The sequence below is a fragment of the Silurus meridionalis genome, chromosome 16, assembly GCF_014805685.1.
Source record: "Silurus meridionalis isolate SWU-2019-XX chromosome 16, ASM1480568v1, whole genome shotgun sequence".
Lineage (NCBI taxonomy): Eukaryota > Metazoa > Chordata > Actinopteri > Siluriformes > Siluridae > Silurus > Silurus meridionalis.
In genome coordinates, this window is record NC_060899.1 from 14,885,628 (window position 1) to 14,904,453 (window position 18,826).

The 18,826-nt window shown below is 42.8% G+C and overlaps 1 protein-coding gene and 1 non-coding gene across 2 annotated transcripts; one reads left to right on the top strand and one right to left on the bottom strand.

The window, feature by feature from the left end:
- The first annotated feature begins 510 nt into the window (after positions 1–510).
- ndnf (neuron-derived neurotrophic factor) lies at positions 511–15,870 on the top strand. Its single transcript, XM_046870087.1, has 4 exons — positions 511–977; positions 9,696–9,887; positions 11,539–11,663; positions 13,733–15,870. Exons 2-4 carry the CDS (start codon positions 9,700–9,702, stop codon positions 15,148–15,150), a joined length of 1,731 nt encoding a protein of 576 aa, XP_046726043.1. The 5' UTR covers positions 511–977; positions 9,696–9,699; the 3' UTR covers positions 15,151–15,870.
- Positions 7,516–7,598, bottom strand: trnal-uaa. Its single transcript has one exon. It is a non-coding gene; the product is annotated as a tRNA-Leu (tRNA).
- Positions 15,871–18,826: the final 2,956 nt, after the last annotated feature.

Below are 18,826 nucleotides of genomic sequence, written 5' to 3' on the forward strand. Positions count from 1 at the left end.
ATCATTGAAATGACAATACCTTGTACTTGACCTGGGTGGTACTTTTAAGGTTGGGGTACCTTTCACTTTTTTTACTAAACAATCTACATCTAGATTTCCAGATGGAAGTGATATGTTAAAGGTAAAAATCAACAATGAGATTTACAGTTTAGAAGCATGTGTTAGCAGAGGGTAAAACTCTGAGAATGAAAGCATGGTGTAGTATATTAATAAAATGTCAATAAAATTGTTTATGTTTGTTTGCACCTGTTTTATGTAGATGTTTGTTGAAACTCTATTACAAGTAATTTTTTTTAACTCTTTACTATACAATGACACACATCTGTAACAGATGTGACGTGTGTAAGGAATCCCGTTTGGCACCTGGTATCATTGCTTTTGGTAGATGTGGTGTGTGTGTGTGTGTGTGTGTGTGTGTGTGTGTGTGTTTGCGTGCGTGTGCGCGCGCCCACGAGCGAAGTGGGCAGGCTCATGGGAGTCGCTTCTGCGAGCGCGCGCGGAACCAGAGCACTTCAGCTCTCTACTCTCTCTCACTTCAGTTCAGTCCGAGTCTGAATAGCAGAGGGGAGGAACGCAGTGCCAGGGAAGAAGAAAAAGAAGAGGAAGAAGTAGAGAAAGAAGAGGAGGACTTAAAATAAAAAAAACCTCAGGATAACCCCCTCTGTCTCTCAGTTTGGAGTTTGGATCGACGCTTGTCAGTAGAGCGCGCGCCGCATCTCATCGCATCTCATCAGATCCCATCAGATCCCATTAGATCCCATCAGATCCCAGAGTGCAAAAGGAGGAAACTACTGCACAGAAGCCTAAAGGACAAACTTCTTTATTAAGTTCAGTTCTAGAGGGACGCGTGTTTTTGTGTTTTTCTTTATATTTGAGTTGAATGCGTTTGAGTTGAGAAGCTGCGCTCGTGGATTGGATCAAAAAGAACATTTAAGCAAATTTTACATTCATCTGGACCAAAAGCAAAGCAGAAGAAGGTAAAGTATTTTCCACCATCTAATTGCATTGAGACTTTGCATCACTTTTGCACATTTTTTTTTCAATGCATGCACGTGCTGTCGTATAAACAGGGAACCTTTTGGGAATCTTATTGTGTACTTTCAGGGTTCTTCAGGGAAGACCCCCATCTTTTACAAGTTTTTTGTGTGCAAAATATCCTGAATGCATTTTTAAGGCTCGTGCATTCAAGACCTGGGTGAGAACTTTCCTGAAGATCCCCAGGGAACATTTTTGCGGTACCTCGTTTTGCATTTCCGTTTATATCTCGTAAAAAATCCTTTATTAGTAAAACTTTGGGGCATGTCGAGGAAGTTGAGGGTGGTGGTGGTGGCAGAAAAAAACCCAGCACGGGACTCTCCGAGCACTAAACTGCACTCTTTGAAACTCGTGCCAGGGTGCGAGAGAACTCGGGTGTTTTTTTTTCCTTTCTTCCTTTTCTTTCTTTCTTTCCTTTGCGGTTTTTACCACTCCGGGAAGTTAAAGGCGTTTCTAACAAGCGCGCTTCAATCAAGCCCGAGCTCGCACGCGCTTTTAATTTTAGTCTCCTGCACCGGGTTGCGGTTTTGGAGGAGGTGTGGAGAAGGGGTGAGGATGAAGAACAAAAAAACAAGGAGAAGAAGAAGTTAAACAACCTTTTAAACGCAGAAAGAAAAGAAAGAAAGAAAGAAAGAAAGAAAGAAAGAAAGAAAGAAAGAAAGAAAGAAGGAAAGAAAAAGTGCATGCATAAGCAGTGAGGCTCGCGCACGGTGCGGTCTGTGCGCGCGGCTGCAGCTTGGTGTCTCACGCGCTCTCACGCGTTTGTCCAGACGCAACACTTCATCCGGAAAAAAACAACAATATTATGCTTTTTAAAACCATTTTTCCCATTTTTATCATTTCTTTTAACATTCACGAGGCAAAATTGTACCGAAACTTCTCGACACATTAAGTTTATTATCTTTATAATATCCTCCTATAATTAAAAAAATCACTTATAATTAGTATTTTTTTGTAACAAAACGTTTCATAACGCAGATATAATTTTTCCCTAAAACGTTTTAGTGTATATTTTTTTATCTACTTGTATAATAAAGTGTTATAAAGTCAAATAAATCATTGTATAGTTATTTAATAAGGGTTGCCATATCAAACCGAATACTTTCATCCTGTGTAGCTTACAAAAAAATATGAAAAAAATAAATAAAAACAACAACAAACCTATAAAACAGATACTAAAATGTGTGTTTTTCTTTTGCTGTATCTCTGCGGCGGAAACCAGTTAGAGATGGACCACTGGAAAAGAAGCTTTTGAAGCTTTAGAAAATGAGTCCAAGAACATTGTATTGTATGTTGGTATTTTTACGTCATGAATCAAAATAATAGTGTTCTGGTCTTAATCACTTCCTAATGTGTTCCTAATTTTTTGACCCAGCTCACACTTTTATTTTTTATAATCTCAATACCATTCTATCAGACTTAAAAAAAAACAATTGTGTGAAATTGCTGTATTTGGCAACCGTGTGCACAGTATAACAATGCTTTTTTTTGAACCCTAAGAAAAGAACTAGTTATTAAAGTTGACTTGGAGGTAAAAAAAACAAGTTTGGTTAATGGGGTTGGTCCGTAGTTTTCCTTGCCCTGAGAAAGAAAAAGAAAAGAAAAATGGAAAAAGGAAGCGAAGAATTAATGGAGAAGTGTATTTGCCTGCCTGACCTGCCCTGGTGATATTTTCTGTTCAGTCTTGAAAGAAAAGCAGAGCGAGAGGAGAGGGCTTGAATAAGTGCATTTAACAGGGAGGCCAAGGCATTGTTCATGCATTCTGTTTCTCTCTCCCTTTCTCTCTTTCTCTCTCTCGCTCTGTTTTCTATGCTCTTTCTCAGAGAAGCAATGAAAAGTGGAACAAAAGTGTGAAAATGGGCAAGGCCTGTGTCACATAGCGTATCTAAACCCCTCCATTTGCATATGAAAACTGCTGTGCAGAAAGAATCCCGCCACTGTTGCGATGGCTGTGTGTGTGTTTGTGTGTGTGTGTGTGTGTGTGTGTGTGGCAAGTGTGACAGGACGCCGTCGGTATGCAGCGCCTGTTTGGGTCGGCGTTCGGGTTGTGCAGCTCCCCAGGTCTCCGTGTCGAGTTCTATAGGTACAGAATCGAGGGTTTGGCACTTGCTCCTTTTCCTTCCCTCATTTCCATACCTGTTCAAGCCCTGTAGCGCTGCTGAATATATTCCCCCCGGGATGCTCTTTCCCAGCGGGGTCCATACAAACAGCTCGGCTTACGGGGTTCTCACACACCGTCTGAACGGTGCCTCTGTGCTGTCTGGGTGGAAACACGGAAAAGGCGGCCGTGGAGCGGATTCCCACTGTGACAAGACCTCGGTGTTGATGTGGCGACGTGCTGCAGGCTTTCACTCGCGGCTGAAGTGATTAAGACCTCATTTAGAGCGGGGAAATGCTGACTTATGCAGAACTGAAGCTTGGCAGGATTTTGAAAACTCAGATTTGGAGGCTAGAGCGGATCTTTCACTCTTCTTTCTTTCTTTTTTCTGTCTTTCTTTCTCACTTACTTACGATTTACTTACGAATGAGACGTGTTCCCATGACCCCATTGTAACTGGACATGGACTACCCTACTCAGGAGTCTTGAAGAAGGGTGATCAGTATGGGGTAGTGTGGTTAATAATTAAACATATTACAGTACATCATTTAGCAAAACAGAAGTGGCTGCGGGTGCATGGACAGCGAAATTTGAAATTTGTGCTTTGAAACACGAAAAACATCTGTAAAACATCCGACAAGGTGGGAGGTTTTATATCCTGCAACGTCCCAATTGATCATACGAAAATCGAAATGTACATATTTGTACAATTTTGTCAAAAAAGGTCGTAAGTCAAACCGTCATAACTCTGGGACTACATGTATTTGTTCTCACTTTTGGTTGACAGAGACGTTTTAGATCTTTAGAACATATTGCCTCTTTTTCCAACAAATGCTTGCTCAGAGCTCATTTCCTTCTTCATGACCAAAAGCGTCTCTTGACTCTTAACCTTTGGGGTCGCTGGAACATAACCTTCACCACTGAGCTCCATTTGTTCAGACGTCTTATCTCTGAAGCTGACTGGTTTCCAACCCTTTTTTCCACACATGAAAAAAAAATGAGGAAAGTAAAGGAATCGGTACGTAAACGCCGGATCGGCGTCGGACCTGCCAACCAATCATGCGTTGATGAGGTTTATATTGTGAATGTGTGTGACAATAAGGGAACTGCTTGTCTTACAGCAGCCCTTCAACCTGCCTGTGATCAGGTGACCTGACAACCGATACTTACTGTGCGGATGTCGGGTTGCAGCACGATCGGGTATCAGCTGAGGCTCGGAGATTTGATATCGGTGTTGTGTTCCAAATGGAAAAGTTGGACTGATGCAGAGAGTAAAATAGAAGAGAAGAGAAGAGAAAAGAAGAGAAGAGAAGCGAGGAAAGGAGAAGAGAAGACAAGAAAATAGAAACGAGGAGAAGAGAAGAGAAGAGAGGAAAATAGAAATGAGGAGAAGAGAGAGAAGAGAAGAGAAGAGAGGAAAATTGAAGCGAGGAAAGGAGAAGAGAAGACAGGAAAATATTAATGAAAAGAAGAGAAGAGAGAAGAGAAGAGAGGAAAATAGAAGCGAGGAGAGGAGAGGAGAAGAGAAGACAGGAAAATAGAAATGAGGAGAAGAGAAGAAGAGAAGAGAAGAGAAGAGAAGACAAGAAAATGAGGAGAAGAGAGGATAAAACCTCTGAATGAACCAAACTACAATATTATGTTCTATGGAGAACTTCTTCCTGGAGAACGGTCTCCTCACGGGTTCTTTGGCTAGAATGATACATGTAGTGAAGAAAAAAGAAGTGTGTACAAGTGGAGAGAAAAGAGGAGAAAAGGAGAGAAGACAAAAGAAGAGAGGAGAAGAAGAATTGAAAGTCACACTGAATTGTACAGTTTTGAACCAATTGTACTAAACTGTACTTTTAAGAGTGCACCTTTTGGACCTTTCAATTTAAGAGATAACCGAAGTGCGCCCCCTAGCAGGACCCACCCCAGTGACAGATCAGTCCTATTTTAACTTAGATCATCTTCTGGCTGAAACTTCCCTCTGGACACGTACATGCGAGCAACCAGGAAGATCTTCGGTTTGCCTGGCGGCGCTTTGTGCCGTACCCGTCACCCCCGTGTTGTTTGAGGCTTACACACTAATGGCATTCTCTGTGTGAGCCAAGTATAAACAGTCCTGTAACAACCTTCACCAAACTCTCTCTAAGTTTAGCTTCTGCAAACGCCGTCCTGAGCGCTGGCCAAGAAGGACAAGAGCCTGGCAGCACAGCGTTCCAGCGGTGTCTCTTGGAGCTTAGCGTTAGCCATCTTTCTCTCAAGCTAGTGTGTGTATGTGTGTGTGAGAGTGTGTGTGATTTGGCTGCCCAGGCAGAGTGGTGTCACTTTGGTTTGGCACTCGAATTGAACTCGATTCCAGAACTCTTAAGCGAGAGAATCGGAGCAGCTCCTTTCGTTTCCGTCGCCGGCTTTCGAGCCGTTCATTTCTTACCGCAATAATGATAAATGTTATTGTCCAGATTTGTAATTTAGATACCGACAGGAATTTTAAAGCACCCTAGTCTTGGAATGCTGGCCAATCCAAAAAAACTTTGTCTCTGTCCTTCCTGGAGAGCTCCGGGATTTGCGTGTGCGGCGTAATATTTTCCTGCGAACATTCCAAAGTGTAGATTGGGATCGGGGTTGTAGAAAAATATTGTCTCGATGCCAACTTTTGATGCCAAGTTACTCTTTTTTACCCCGCCGCCAATGTGCGTGCGTTCAGAACTCACGCCCTGAGCTGCGAATATCCACGGAAGTCAGCATGAATAACACACACACATGTTAGTAATAAAGGCTTACTGGCGTTTGTGGGCAGCGCCACTGGAGCGTGATTGGCATGTGGAAATGCCCGTGTTGCTCCTGTGCATGGTTCGAAACATGTGCTCGTCATCTGTGTGTGTGTTTGTGTCTTGACAACCTGCTTGAAATAACTCAAGCCCCCAGTGAATAGCTACACTAAGCTAATTCCAGTTAAAAGGCATTTTACTGGCCATTAACACCGCTCGTAGATCAATCAGCTCTCCGAGTGATTGATGAAGGACCTTCTCGATCTGAGCTCTTTCATCCATTTGTGATGAATCACAAGTTCCCTTACAAATACAATTAATTAATGACTAATTGCATACGCTGAACCGCTTCGACCATTTGCACGTGGTCACTTAGAAACCAAGCAACTCAAATGCTGATTTTCTGTCCTGGAAAATATTTAAACGTCGCTTAATAGTCGAAAATCGGACTATTAACAATGGAAAGCAATCAGTCATTTTCCCAGGGTTAGCATGTTTTTTTTTTTCTTTGCACAGCTGGTCAAGAGTAATTTTAATTCGTTCGCTTGTTCTGTTTGATAGTTTCGCATTTTGGCTTTTATGTGAGCGATTAAGAGGGGATAAAAAAACGATGGCCATACAAACACTACAGACCATTACTGCTCTCAAAGAGCTTAAGCTGTTTAGAATTATCCTCTCATAATCCTAAACCTCCCTGATACACACACATACACACAAACCTTTGTCACGCATCTCGTTTCCTATATGACCTAAAAAGCAAATGACAAAAAGCGATATATTATAGAACGTATAAAAAAAAAAACGGCAGCAAAACAAGGTTGACACGAACGCGGTCGGCTCTGCCTTCAAATTATGCCCTCACAAATTGTGATCAGACATTCTCCCCGGCTCTAATTAAACATTTAGCTTTATTTGTTCCAGATGGAGTTGTTTTGAAGATTCATTTTAGCAAAGAGAACGCCGTGCATTGTGGGAAAAGCGAGGGTATCCTGGGAATCGGATAGAATCCCGTTTTTTTTTTTTTTTTTTTTGATGTTCTCACATTCAGTGTCAGAAGCTGGCCCGTGGATGTCTCATGTCTTTGCATTAGAGCTTCAAAGAAGACAGGGTTCCATAATTCAGCTAGATCTTTTTAATGTTCTCACGTTCTTTGACATCATCCGAAAGTGTCTGGTGTGTGGTCCAGAGCTAGAAGACAGGATTCTTGTGACTAAAGTGTGAATGTTTCTTTCACATCGCCACCGTCGGAATATCTGACGAGCGTTTTACAGAACTGTCCGATTCGCTCAGTCAGGCTTCGTAATGCTGCCACATATCTACCAATACAACAAAACCCTGGTTTGATCTCATGTTCTATGGGTATTGAAATAAAAAAAAAGAATGTCAAATAATCTAGAATTCCAACTATCTTCTCAATTACGATGATCATTTTAAATAGACTATAAGGTGTGGCCCTTGTATGGTTGGAAAAGATAGGATGTTTAAGGGGATGGGGTTTTTTGGTATTCAACTTGGTTCAAATCTAGAAATCAATTTATACATCCAGTTAAACCATTAATGGTTTTCTTTGGATTTCTCAGGGAATTGATCTCATTGTTCTAGTGACTAACTTAGGAACTAATTTGCAGTTACCAGGAGTGGGGTTTGAACCCACACAGCGATACGTCCATTGGATTTTAAGTCTAACACCTTAACCACTCGGCCATCCTGGTGAACACAAGAAGATAAACCAGTGCATTTACCAATAAGTCCTTGCAAAAAGCTATTTTTTTTAATTACTTCAGTTTCTGCAGCTCTTTAGATACTCCCTTAAATGCTTTGAATACTTAGTCAAGGTTGCCAGATCTGAGAAAAAGATTGAAAATAATTGGAAAGACACAATTTTCCTTTCTTAATCTTTTCATGGAAAACAAGTTTACTATGATGCCTACTTATTTTAGTTGTTATTATTATTATACCCAAGCTGTGTAATAAATCTTGTTTGCCATAGCAACTATTTTCTGGAAATTGATCACGTTTCATTCTAATCATTTGCTTGAAGGTTCACAAACGTGTCCCCGAAACGAAAATTGCCAATAACCCCAAAACTTTGCCTTGAGGTTTTGACTGCCAGAGAGACCTTTCCTACAAAATCCAAACCTTCAGTGTTTCATGTCTAAATCTGAGTCTTACCCAACAGTGACAAACCAAACATTTTGGGAGAAGCGTTGACAATCAACAAAAAACTAAAAAAAACTAATTTTGACTTTTAAAGGGAAAAGCTTTGAAACCCGGTATAAAGGATGGGAGGAGGTAAAAGTGGACAAGAGGATGAGATAAAACACAAAACAAAGACAGAATGAATGAAGAGAGAGGTGGTGAAAGAAAAAACGACAGAATGAGAGGGAGGAGGGTGAAAGAGGGGTCATTAAAAGGGCACTCGTTCCAGCTGCGGTAAAGAAGGCAGTAAAGTATCGGGCTGATCTGCCATCATTATCCTCATTATATCAGCAGGGATTGGGGTTAGCCATCAGCTTCGATCAGTGGGGCCCAATCAATAGACAGAGGACAGGACCTGAGTGAGATGGGAGAGACACAGACATGGCAGTCCTGTATAATGGGTTATGAGGGAGTAAAATGGACACTGATATACGCTAGTCATCTATCACATAAATGTTAGCAGTGTTAGCCATGTCTACTCACAACCAATTATTTCTATGTCATTTTTTTTATCAGTTTTAGTTTATTCTAGTGGTATTCTAGTTTTGCTACTTTTTAACAACCAAGTTCACTTTACACATGATATAACATTCCATGTAAGAATGACATTAAATTCTTAGGGGTACATCCATCTGCAGAATGGTGAAGGGGCTTTTTACTTGTCACATGAACTTTACAGCAAAGAGAAATTCTTTTGTCACATATTCCAGCAATTTTAGGAAGCTGGGGTCAGAGTACAGAGTCAGCCAATATACAGCACCCCTGGAGCACAGAGAGTTAAGGGCCTTGTTTAAGGGCCCAAGAGTGGCAGCTTGGCAATACTGGAGCTACCACTTTTGAGCCAGTTCACCTTCAATAACTTGGTGAGTAAGAAGCTGGGTTGCTGATTAGGAGATCAGGGGTTCAAGTTACAGTATACCTAAGTTCTTGGGCCCTTGAGCAAGGCCCTTAACCCTCAAACCTATCCCTGCACTCTGACCCCAACTTCTTAGCATTGCTGGGATATGCAAAAGAATCTCACTGTGCTATAAAATACATGTGACAAGTTTACATTTCTTTCTTAATATGTCCCCCATTGTGGCTTTTCTATTAGCTTACCAAGACTGATGATTCGTGAATTTAAGTTCAGGATTGAACACTGCTCCATAAAGCAAATTCTAATGATTTTTTAGAACCCCTTAAATCACTGCTCCAATAACCTAATCTTTTCATCGAAAGTGTGCACAGTTCAATTGCGCAGGTTTTAGAGCGACCAGGAAATAACGAACTGACATGACAAATGAACAGATCCAGACGGCTAACGCACTCCAGAACAAATACAAACAAGCACATGTGCTTCACATCTGTGTGCATGCGAGTTTCCGTGCCAGCGACTTTAGTCCGGTTGTAGATCCGCTGCTGGCTGTCTACGTCCTTATGTAACACGAGAAGCGGTAATCAATGAATTTGTTTTCAATTCGTGACCTTGGGTTGGGGCAGAAATACGAGGGTCCGAAATATTAAGTGGACCCACATGAAACCATGTGTGCATTTTTTTACGAGATGTCAAAAGCAACCACACACGTGCGTTATCATTTTTTTTCTCTCTGTCTTTATCCTTCTCTCTGTAGCAGGATGAGGCGAGCGTTCAGCTGCTTTGCAGTGCTGTTGCTGTCGTTGTCTGTACTTGGTCAGAAGTTACCCACTCGTGATGAAGGCCTGTTCCAGATGCAGATCCGGGATAAGGCCCTGTTTCACGACTCGTCTGTTATTCCCGATGGAGCTGAGATTAGCGGATACCTGTTCAGGGACACGCCGAAGAGGTATGCTTACACCCACACGCGCAAAATCCGACAGCTTTCAAGTATCTACAAGGCCGTCTGCAGAGGGAAAAACGATTAAAAAGAAAACTCTTCTAGATGTTCTGTAACACGTTTTACAAGATGTGAAGGACTTCACACGACTCAGTGTGTGGATATGTTTTTAAGTGTCCTAATGGAGAATATGGAATCGATTAGAGCCGGCACACAGCTGACGAGGGCATAAGGAGGCATGCATTATGGATGAGATGCTGGGAAACGTGGGTGTGTGCGTGAATGAGAAGCACTTTTGATGAAGAAGCAGGTGTCTCTAGCGAAAGACGATACCCACGTTCACAGCACTTCTGCTCTTTCTTTCTTTCTTTCTTTCTTTCTTTCTTTCTTTCTTTCTTTCTTCTCTCTCTCTCTCTCTCTCTCTCTCTCTCTCTCTCTCTCTCTCTCTCTCTCTCTTCGGTGTCCATGGGAGGCAAGGTTGTTTCAGAGGGCACAAGTGGAAACGCATATGAATCAATCAGCTCCAACATGCAGGCCACATATGGTCATGCCAGACTGTTTCCCACAGTTTCACATTTTTATTAATTTTTTTACAGGTTCTGTTCATCATATTTTATACGTCAACCTGGTGAAAATGTGCGATAATTTAGCTCGATCTAGAACTCTTAATCATAATTGGATTAAAATTACAACATGCCCTTGCCAAATCTAGAACACATGAATATTCCGTACTGTAAAAAAATAGTAATAAATCAAGTTCATTATTCAGTGTGTGATCTGAATAAATCTTTCATGATTCAGTGGGGTGGGATGGCATTCGAGCAGCCATTATGGCTCTTTGTTCAACAGCCTTAATAGAGGGTAATAATATGCTATGAACATGTGTATCACTGATAAGGACTTAATGTGATAATGAGGGGTAAGTTGATAATGGCACTGATGCTCGGGGATTTGTTTCTCCATAGGCATACAAAGAAAATATATATATTGCTGCGTACAATAGCATGGAATAGGCTACAAACCCAGGTCCTATCGTCAGTTCCATTTCATTCAAATCTTCCTTCTCAAATTAGGTTGAATCTGAGCACCGTTTCTAGGTATAGGCAAGCTAGGCAGTCACCTAGGGCACAACCAGCTGGGGGGCGCCAGCGAGCGCTCTCACCCATTTAAATATTATATATTTTATATACTGATATACCATTTTATTATACAGTATATATTGACATACTTGAACTCAGGCAATTTTGCAATGATTATTAAATGTGTTTACCTTTTTTATGGAAGGTTGCGAATGATTTTGTATGGTGTGGGAGTGGAGTATTGTGGTTGAAGGGTGGAGCCACTTGGCAGGGGGTGACAATAGGGATCTCGCCTATGGTGCGAGGCTAGAAATGGCCTTGGAACAGAGAATAGGATCAGGGTTTGGGGACAGTGTGGATATTTAGATTAGAAATAATTGAAGCCTGTTTTAACCTATGATGGTCTAGTCTTCCTCCGCTCAAGGAAGAACGATTAAAGCTAATAATTCCCCTACCTGGAAAAACCAACGTCCGTCCTGCCACAGACTGTATTTGTAATCCACATGAGGCTGCTTTTATTCTGTAAACCAAGATACAAATCACATTCTGGGCAATGCTGAAGTGTGTTGTTGCTTTGGCAGGTACTATTTTGTGGTGGAGGAGGACAACACGCCGCTGTCAGTGACGGTGACGCCATGTGACGCTCCCCTCGAGTGGAGGCTGATACTGCAGGAACTGCCCGAGGAAGCCAGCGGAGAGGGATCAGGTAACTACAGTACAGTCAGGTCTCAGCAGTCTGCATCACTTTAGATCCTGGAAAAATGTGCAAAATAAAATTTACATTTTATTTAGAAAATTGCTCATATTCCTCAGCTGAAGGTGTAGTCAAGTTTATGAGAAGCAGCCAAACCCGAAAATCAATACAGGGGTCTTCAGCTATCACCAATCAATACCGTTTATGGCTTAATGCACACTTACATGCCTCCTTCCATCCGTCTCCGGAAGATCAGACAGAATTAGAATCGGACATTCAATCCTTAGGCTTTATTAAAGAACAGATCTGAACAGAGAAGAACAGTGTGTCCTGGATACCTTTGTCAATGACATCCTTTCAAATTCTGCGAAGGACATTCTCGTTAGTTTCTTCGGCGGCCGTTAGGATTGGCTTACTCTAACGGCAACCGGCAAACAATTCTGGGATGTGTTGTGTTTAATCAGCCATCCTGCTGCGTGTCAATGAATCACCCAGAAAGGTTGGGTAAATATACTTATGCATTGATTAGACGGAAATAGCAGAGAGACTGTGTGAATGAGCTTGACTATCCTAAGAGCATAACCATGAATCTGAGCAAATATTTGTAAATATTTGTTGTCTGCGAGGTGGGGTTTTCCAAAGGAGTCTCTGAGTTCACGTGTATGTATGTATGGGTAGGTTGTTAGGAGTGTTTCTGGGCCCACCCTTCACGATGTGGTCATGAACTGTTTGGACTTTGGAAAATGGAGAATACGGGCAGACAGCGAACGTAAATACACATTAAGACTTTATTATTAGTATTTCTTAATGTATTACAATCAAATCAGCGTCCAACTCAAGCTGAAACAGGGTCCTGGCTTTCTCTTTACTTTGTTTACTATGTTTTCACGGCAAAGCAAAATTGTGGAGCATGTCCTGTCAGCTGTTCTCCATCCCTGTCTGTAGGTCTATAGCCTGATTGTTTTTCACTCTCTGATCTCGCATCGTCTCTATTTTGATTCGTTCTCCCCATCTGGAGCGTATCTGAAAATTCAAATAGCGTGGCACAACACGCCAGACCTGGAGCAGAGTCGTGGTTTCATTTTAGTCGGAGGATTAGAACCGGAGAGATCGAATAATTTGACAATGAGAGATTGAGATTATCAGGATGCGTTTGAAAGCGGCTGTTGGGCATGTGTGTTTTGTTTTTAGTCGAGTCCAAAAAAGCTCTTGAATCAATTATGTGACCAGCATGTGTGTCTGATTTACAGAGAGAGAGTGTGAGTGTGTGTGTGTGTGTGTGTGTGTGTGTGTGTTATAGTGAGTACAGTAATATGTACCAGAGCACTTCTCATCCCTCTTGCATTAATCTATTAATTTACTTTACTCATGGGTGCTGCTTTTATATATTTATTTTTCCCATCAATGTCTACATTTCCTTCAGAGTTTATCTTTGAAACTAATTCTGCCACCGGTCCTAAGGAAGACACATTTATCATCATCATCATCATTATCTTCTTTAGCTACCCCAGATTTAGAGAAGATTAATATAACATTGAACTGTAAATATACATAAATGTACATAATCCTGGACGAGTGCTGGGTCTCTGTACATGGTTTTTTGGCAAGTTTGCTGAATGCCTCCGAAGGGAACGGCGTCTTTGTGCATGCTGTCTGTTAATTTAGTGCGCTCTCTTTTCGTTTGACAGACAAAATATTATGCTTTCTCGCCCGGCTTGAATGAGACGGCCCGGATGGGGACTGTGGGCTGGAGCGAGGCTAAAAGGCGCCTCTGTATGGCTGTGGAGTTTTCTGGGGGAAGGGGGAGTGAATATTAGTCTCTGATGTTGGGCAGTATTTTGAGAGAAAACACTGCAGCTATTGGCACGAGAAACTAATTGTTCAAGGCCCAGGACAGTCTGAATGACCTCATCAGGATTGACATGATAAAACATTCTGCAAGCTGCAGGTTGCATTTCTTTGCTACCTGTTAGTGTCAGGTGAAGGAGGAAAAGAAAGCAAATCATTTAAGTTGGTTCTACAAAGAGAGAGACTCTTGTAAATCCTCCAAAACCTCATCCAGATATTTTTGTGTTTCCTAGGTGAGCCGGAGCCTCTGGAGCAGCAAAAGCAGCAGGTGACAGCCAGTGAAGGCACTGAACTCTTCTCTTACAAAGGCAACGATGTGGAGTCATTTGTCTCCAGCAGCTCACCCTCTGGCCTGTACCAGCTGGACATTCTCTCCACTGAAAAAGACAGCAGCCTTAAGATCTATGCCACCACAACGCCAGAATCAGATCAGCCCTACCCGGAGCTGCCTTATGACCCCAGGGTGGATGTCACCAGCCTGGGCCGTACCACCGTCACGCTGGCCTGGAAACCGACCCCTACTGGCTCACGAATGGGTCAGCCTGTGCATTACTGCGTGGTTGTCAACAAAGAACACAACTTCAAGAGCCTGTGTGCCGCAGAGGCCAAGATGGGCTCCGACGAGTCCTTCATGGTAGCGCCCAAGCCAGGTCTAGATTTCAGCCCATTTGACTTTGCCCGCTTTGGCTTTACTTCGCCGGAGAACAACCTCGACAAGGACCGTCAGCGGTCTTTGAATGCCAATCGCGTGCCAGCTTCCAAGCAGTGGCGTTCTCCAGGTACCAGTCTCAAGCCCTCAGACATCCGCAAGATCTGCATCGGTAACAAGAACATCTTTACTATGTCGGGGTTGAGGCCGGCCACACAGTATTACTTTGACGTGTTTGCCATCAACGTAGCCTCTAACGCTAGTACGGCATACGTGGGCACCTTTGCCCGCACCAAGGATGAGGCTGAGCCCAAGACTGTCGAGCTAAAGGATGGCAAGATGGCAGACATCTTTGTCGAGAGGAAGGGCATCAAGTTGCTGCGATTTGCTCCCGTTTCCTCCCACCGCCGTGTTTCTCTCTCTGTCCACTCCTGTTTGGATGCTGTTCACGTACAGGTACGCCGTGACGGTAAACTCGTGCTCTCGCAAAACGTGGAAGGTGTGCGTGAATTCCAGCTCCGTGCCAAACCCAAGGCAAAGTACATTATCCGAGTACGTGGATCTCGCAAAGGCGCTTCGGCACTGAAGGTGTTAGCAAGCACACGAGCTGACGCCAAGCGGCCCTTCCCTTCTCTCCCTGAAGATACACGAATCAAGGCCTTCGACAGGCTGCGCACATGCGAATCGGTCACCGTGGCCTGGCTCGGCACACAGGAGCGCAACAAGTATTGCGTGTACCAGCGCGAGGTGCCTGATGGATACGGCGAGGAGCAGCGCCGCCGCCAACGGAACCAGTGCGCCGGACCCGAGACGCGTCGCAGGGATGAGAAGGTGCTCTGCAAATACTTTTACAGTGCCAACCCGCACAAAGCCGTAACCACCGAAACCATCACAGGCCTGGAGCCGGGCAAAAGCTACCTCCTGGATGTCTATGCGATCGGTCATGGTGGACACTCGGTCAAGTACCAGAGCAAACTGGTGAAAACAAGAAAGTATTGCTAAAATGAAAACGAATACAAACATACAAAATAATTACGAAAAAATTCCCACAAAATAGACTCTGCACAGAAGTAAATATATTATATATATAATGAGAGGAAAAGTTTATTTAACTGGAAGTGATATTCTACTAAGTTGTTTTTGTTTTTGTATTTTTCCATGACTGACTACTTGGTGAGCCTAGAGGCAGAACTCAGAACTGCTTCTAGAGCGAGATAGCGTCCTGTATGTACTTCATGTTCTTCACAAGTAAACGAGTGGCGCCGTCATCCCTGTTACTCATCCTGGAATTTTGCATTGTGTTGTGAGAACCTTGTCCAAACTCATATTGTTTGTGATCACATCGACCCCTTCCCACATCCGCTCTCTCACTGAGTACTCCCATTTAGAAAAAGTTCTTAAGTTATTTTATACCTCTTCATGTTTGTTTTGCTATCTGAACTCTTTATTATTATTTTATTTTTTGCTTGTTACTTGTTATAATTATTTCTGCTATGAAAAAATCTGATGTTGTAAAATTCCCTGACGAAGTCGGGCGGTATGTCGAGGTGTTGTCCCCTGTCCCGCTGCCTTTGTCTGTATATTATCTCATTCTGTGAGTGAATCGCTTTGGGATTCTGTAAATGTGCTCTTCTCTGTGTCTGCTCTGCCTGTCACATGTACAGAGTGCTTCTGCCAATATTCATGTACATAAAACCCTAAATATAGAGGCCAGTAATCCCCTTTGGTGTGGCTTCTGGTGTTGTGTTTCTCCGCAAGGGATTAATCACTTGGTCATAAAGAGAGGCGGGCGGACGGATAGGGATCAGTGTCTGTGTCCTTTAAACCACGTCCGGGTCATTGTACCTGGATTATGGTACAACATGTCTGGGTTTAAAACGGGATAACATATATAAAATATGCACTTACGCTCAGTCTCTACCGTAGTCCTATAAGCATGGCGAGGCGTGACTTAATACCTTACAGTAACCTGGTGGTTGTCTGGCCATACTGGACAAACTCGAAAGACTGAGTCTGTCCATTTTCTGCCTAGTCACAACAAGGTGGAATTTACAGGCTCATTGTACCTGGATTATGGTACAACATGTCTGGGTTTAAAACGGGATAACATATATAAAATATGCACTTACGCTCAGTCTCTACCGTAGTCCTATAAGCATGGCGAGGCGTGACTTAATACCTTACAGTAACCTGGTGGTTGTCTGGCCATACTGGACAAACCTGAAAGACTGAGTCTGTCCATTTTCTGCCTAGTCACAACAAGGTGGAATTTATTGCCTTTATCCTGCACACAGCAAATTGGTCCTGAAACCAGACCCAGTCCAGATGTCACTGTTTAACTCTCGATAGCTGGAGCTGTCAAGACGTCCTGATATTATACACAGCTTCCCCGACTGATCTGCTCAAACCTCAAACAAGTTCGAACCACGCTTCCTTTAGCTCGGTTGCCAAATCCTGGATGTGGCGTGCAAAAAAAATCTGGCTTACAAGAAGCCCGGGTCCAGGCTTCACAATCAGAAGTGTGTATGAGAATATACAGACATCCGAACCAACACGTTAACACAAATACTCGTCATATGCTGGCTCGTGGTACAACCTGCATGTTGCTTAGCCTGGTTTATGGATATTGTTATAAGAATTGTTTAGTCGTGAGGCAGAGGGTTTAGAGGCTTCGCAAACAAAGATATTTGGAAACCTACAGGTGAGTTGGGTCCCTGCGTTGTGTCCTCATCAAGAGCTTATCCATGCGGTCCATCACTTCATCTACCTCATGCATTTGTCAGAAATCAGGAGTCACCCAATGCTTGGTTCTGCCTTGATGGAAAGAGGTTGTTTTTTCCACAGGAAATTTTAGACAGTGCTAGCACTGCCAACAAAATCTACTAGGAACAAAAAAGCAAGTCTGACTAGCTAATCTGCTAATTAACATAATTGACAAACTCGACCATTTCTTGCTAGATAATAAGAGATTGATCATCTCAACAGTAACATGTTAGCCAATTTGCTGTTTATGATGATTGCCAAATTCAAACATGTCTTCCTAGTTGATATTGTTATCAAGATTGATAACCATGTCTTGCTAGCTAACTGGATAAGGATCAGGACCGATTAACTGATCCGTCTCGTTACGAATCAGCTAATGATTGGAAAAAACCCCATCATGTTTTGCTGAGCAATTGGCAAATTCGACCAGGTCTAGCTAGTTAATTGGTTATCAAAAGTAAAAACTCAGCCATGTCTTTCTAGATAATCTGCTGATTTTTTTAAATCGGCAAGTCATTAACTTGCTAGCTAATCGTTAATTGCTGAACATTATGCTTTTTTTTATTAGCAGCCCGATTTATTCTTGATCACAGAGACTCCTCTGGTTCGGATTCACCTTCTCGAAAGATCTAGAAATACCTCTTCTGCTAGCTAGGTGTGGGGATTCTGATTCCCCAGACCAATTTAAAATAGGTGCATGATAGTGTAAGATCTTTCTGAACTCCCCGTGACACTTGCAGAGTGTTGAAGAAGGTTCTTAAGTTCCCCCCACCCACACACACCCACATACACATGTAAACCCTCCGACCAACCACATAAACACTCTAACACGCTGTTTCAATTTATTACACCCGTGTGCGATTCTGTTTGTGAAGCAACAAGAACAGAGTGGGAAAAAAGCCGCAGCGCTCGGCCGTGTTACTCTGACCTCCATTTCACAGCGTCTTCTCGAAATGTCCTCACTGACTCAACACATCGTACACACGATCGAAATCCTAAATCAGCAGGATCTATTTTAGATCCCGGCCTCAACAAGGCCACTGTCAAGAAGTCACATGCAAATACGGGAACCTTTTGGATGTCACCAATCGCTGGGTTTTGCCCAGATGAGATAGGTGTGCTAGTTTTCCACAGGAGGTTTTAGACAATGCTAGCACTTGGATTAAAATCTATATTAAAGAGATCTTTCTTTCTTTCTTTCTTTCTTTCTTTCTTTCTTTCTTTCTTTCTTTCTGTCTGTCTGTCTAGAACATTCATTCAAACTTCAGACTGGGGTTTCTTAAGATTCTGAATTGTACAAAATTTTCAGACAGTACACACACACACACACACACACACACACACACACACACACACACAAACACACACACACAGTTTTTACTTTATGGTTCATTATAATGTCCACAGGTTTATAACTGGGTATATTTATAATCCTGATAATAATCCACTACACCTTTTAGCATGTAGGAGACACATGAGAGATTTTGTCTCTATATAATGAAAGATCTGCTTGTGTGCTTTTTGTCCCTGTTGTCCTCGTCTCCTAAGCTTGTGGAGTCCTCGGCCCTTTTCTCACGCTTAATCTACACAATGATCTCTGTCTCATCTCCCTGTTCCCTTCCTCCCTCTCTCAGATCCCTCTCTCAGATCCCTCTCTCAGATCCCTCACTCAGATCCTTCCTCTCTTCCTCTCACATCCAACACAGTGAGAGGAATAAGGGCCGACCTTGAAGGAGAGGAGGAGTGGGCGAGGCTGTGGTTCTGAGAGTGGAGTGGTGCGGCGTCGGAGTGGCAAAAATTCATACTGTTTCTGAACAAACATGAAATAAAAAGCCTTGAAAGAGTGAGAGAGAAAGAGAGAGGGATGGGGAGGGGGGGCTCTTGCTATCATACACACTTAATGTGCACTCCTGGG

What these genes read in the sequence shown, in the direction of transcription:
- ndnf (XM_046870087.1), top strand. Translation starts at nt 9,700, where the DNA reads ATGAGGCGAGCGTTCAGCTGCTTTGCAGTGCTGTTGCTGTCGTTGTCT. An exon ending in TTCAGGGACACGCCGAAGAG is followed by an intron (nt 9,888 to 11,538) that starts GTATGCTTACAC and finishes TTGCTTTGGCAG; the next exon opens with GTACTATTTTGTGGTGGAGG. An exon ending in AGCCAGCGGAGAGGGATCAG is followed by an intron (nt 11,664 to 13,732) that starts GTAACTACAGTA and finishes TGTGTTTCCTAG; the next exon opens with GTGAGCCGGAGCCTCTGGAG.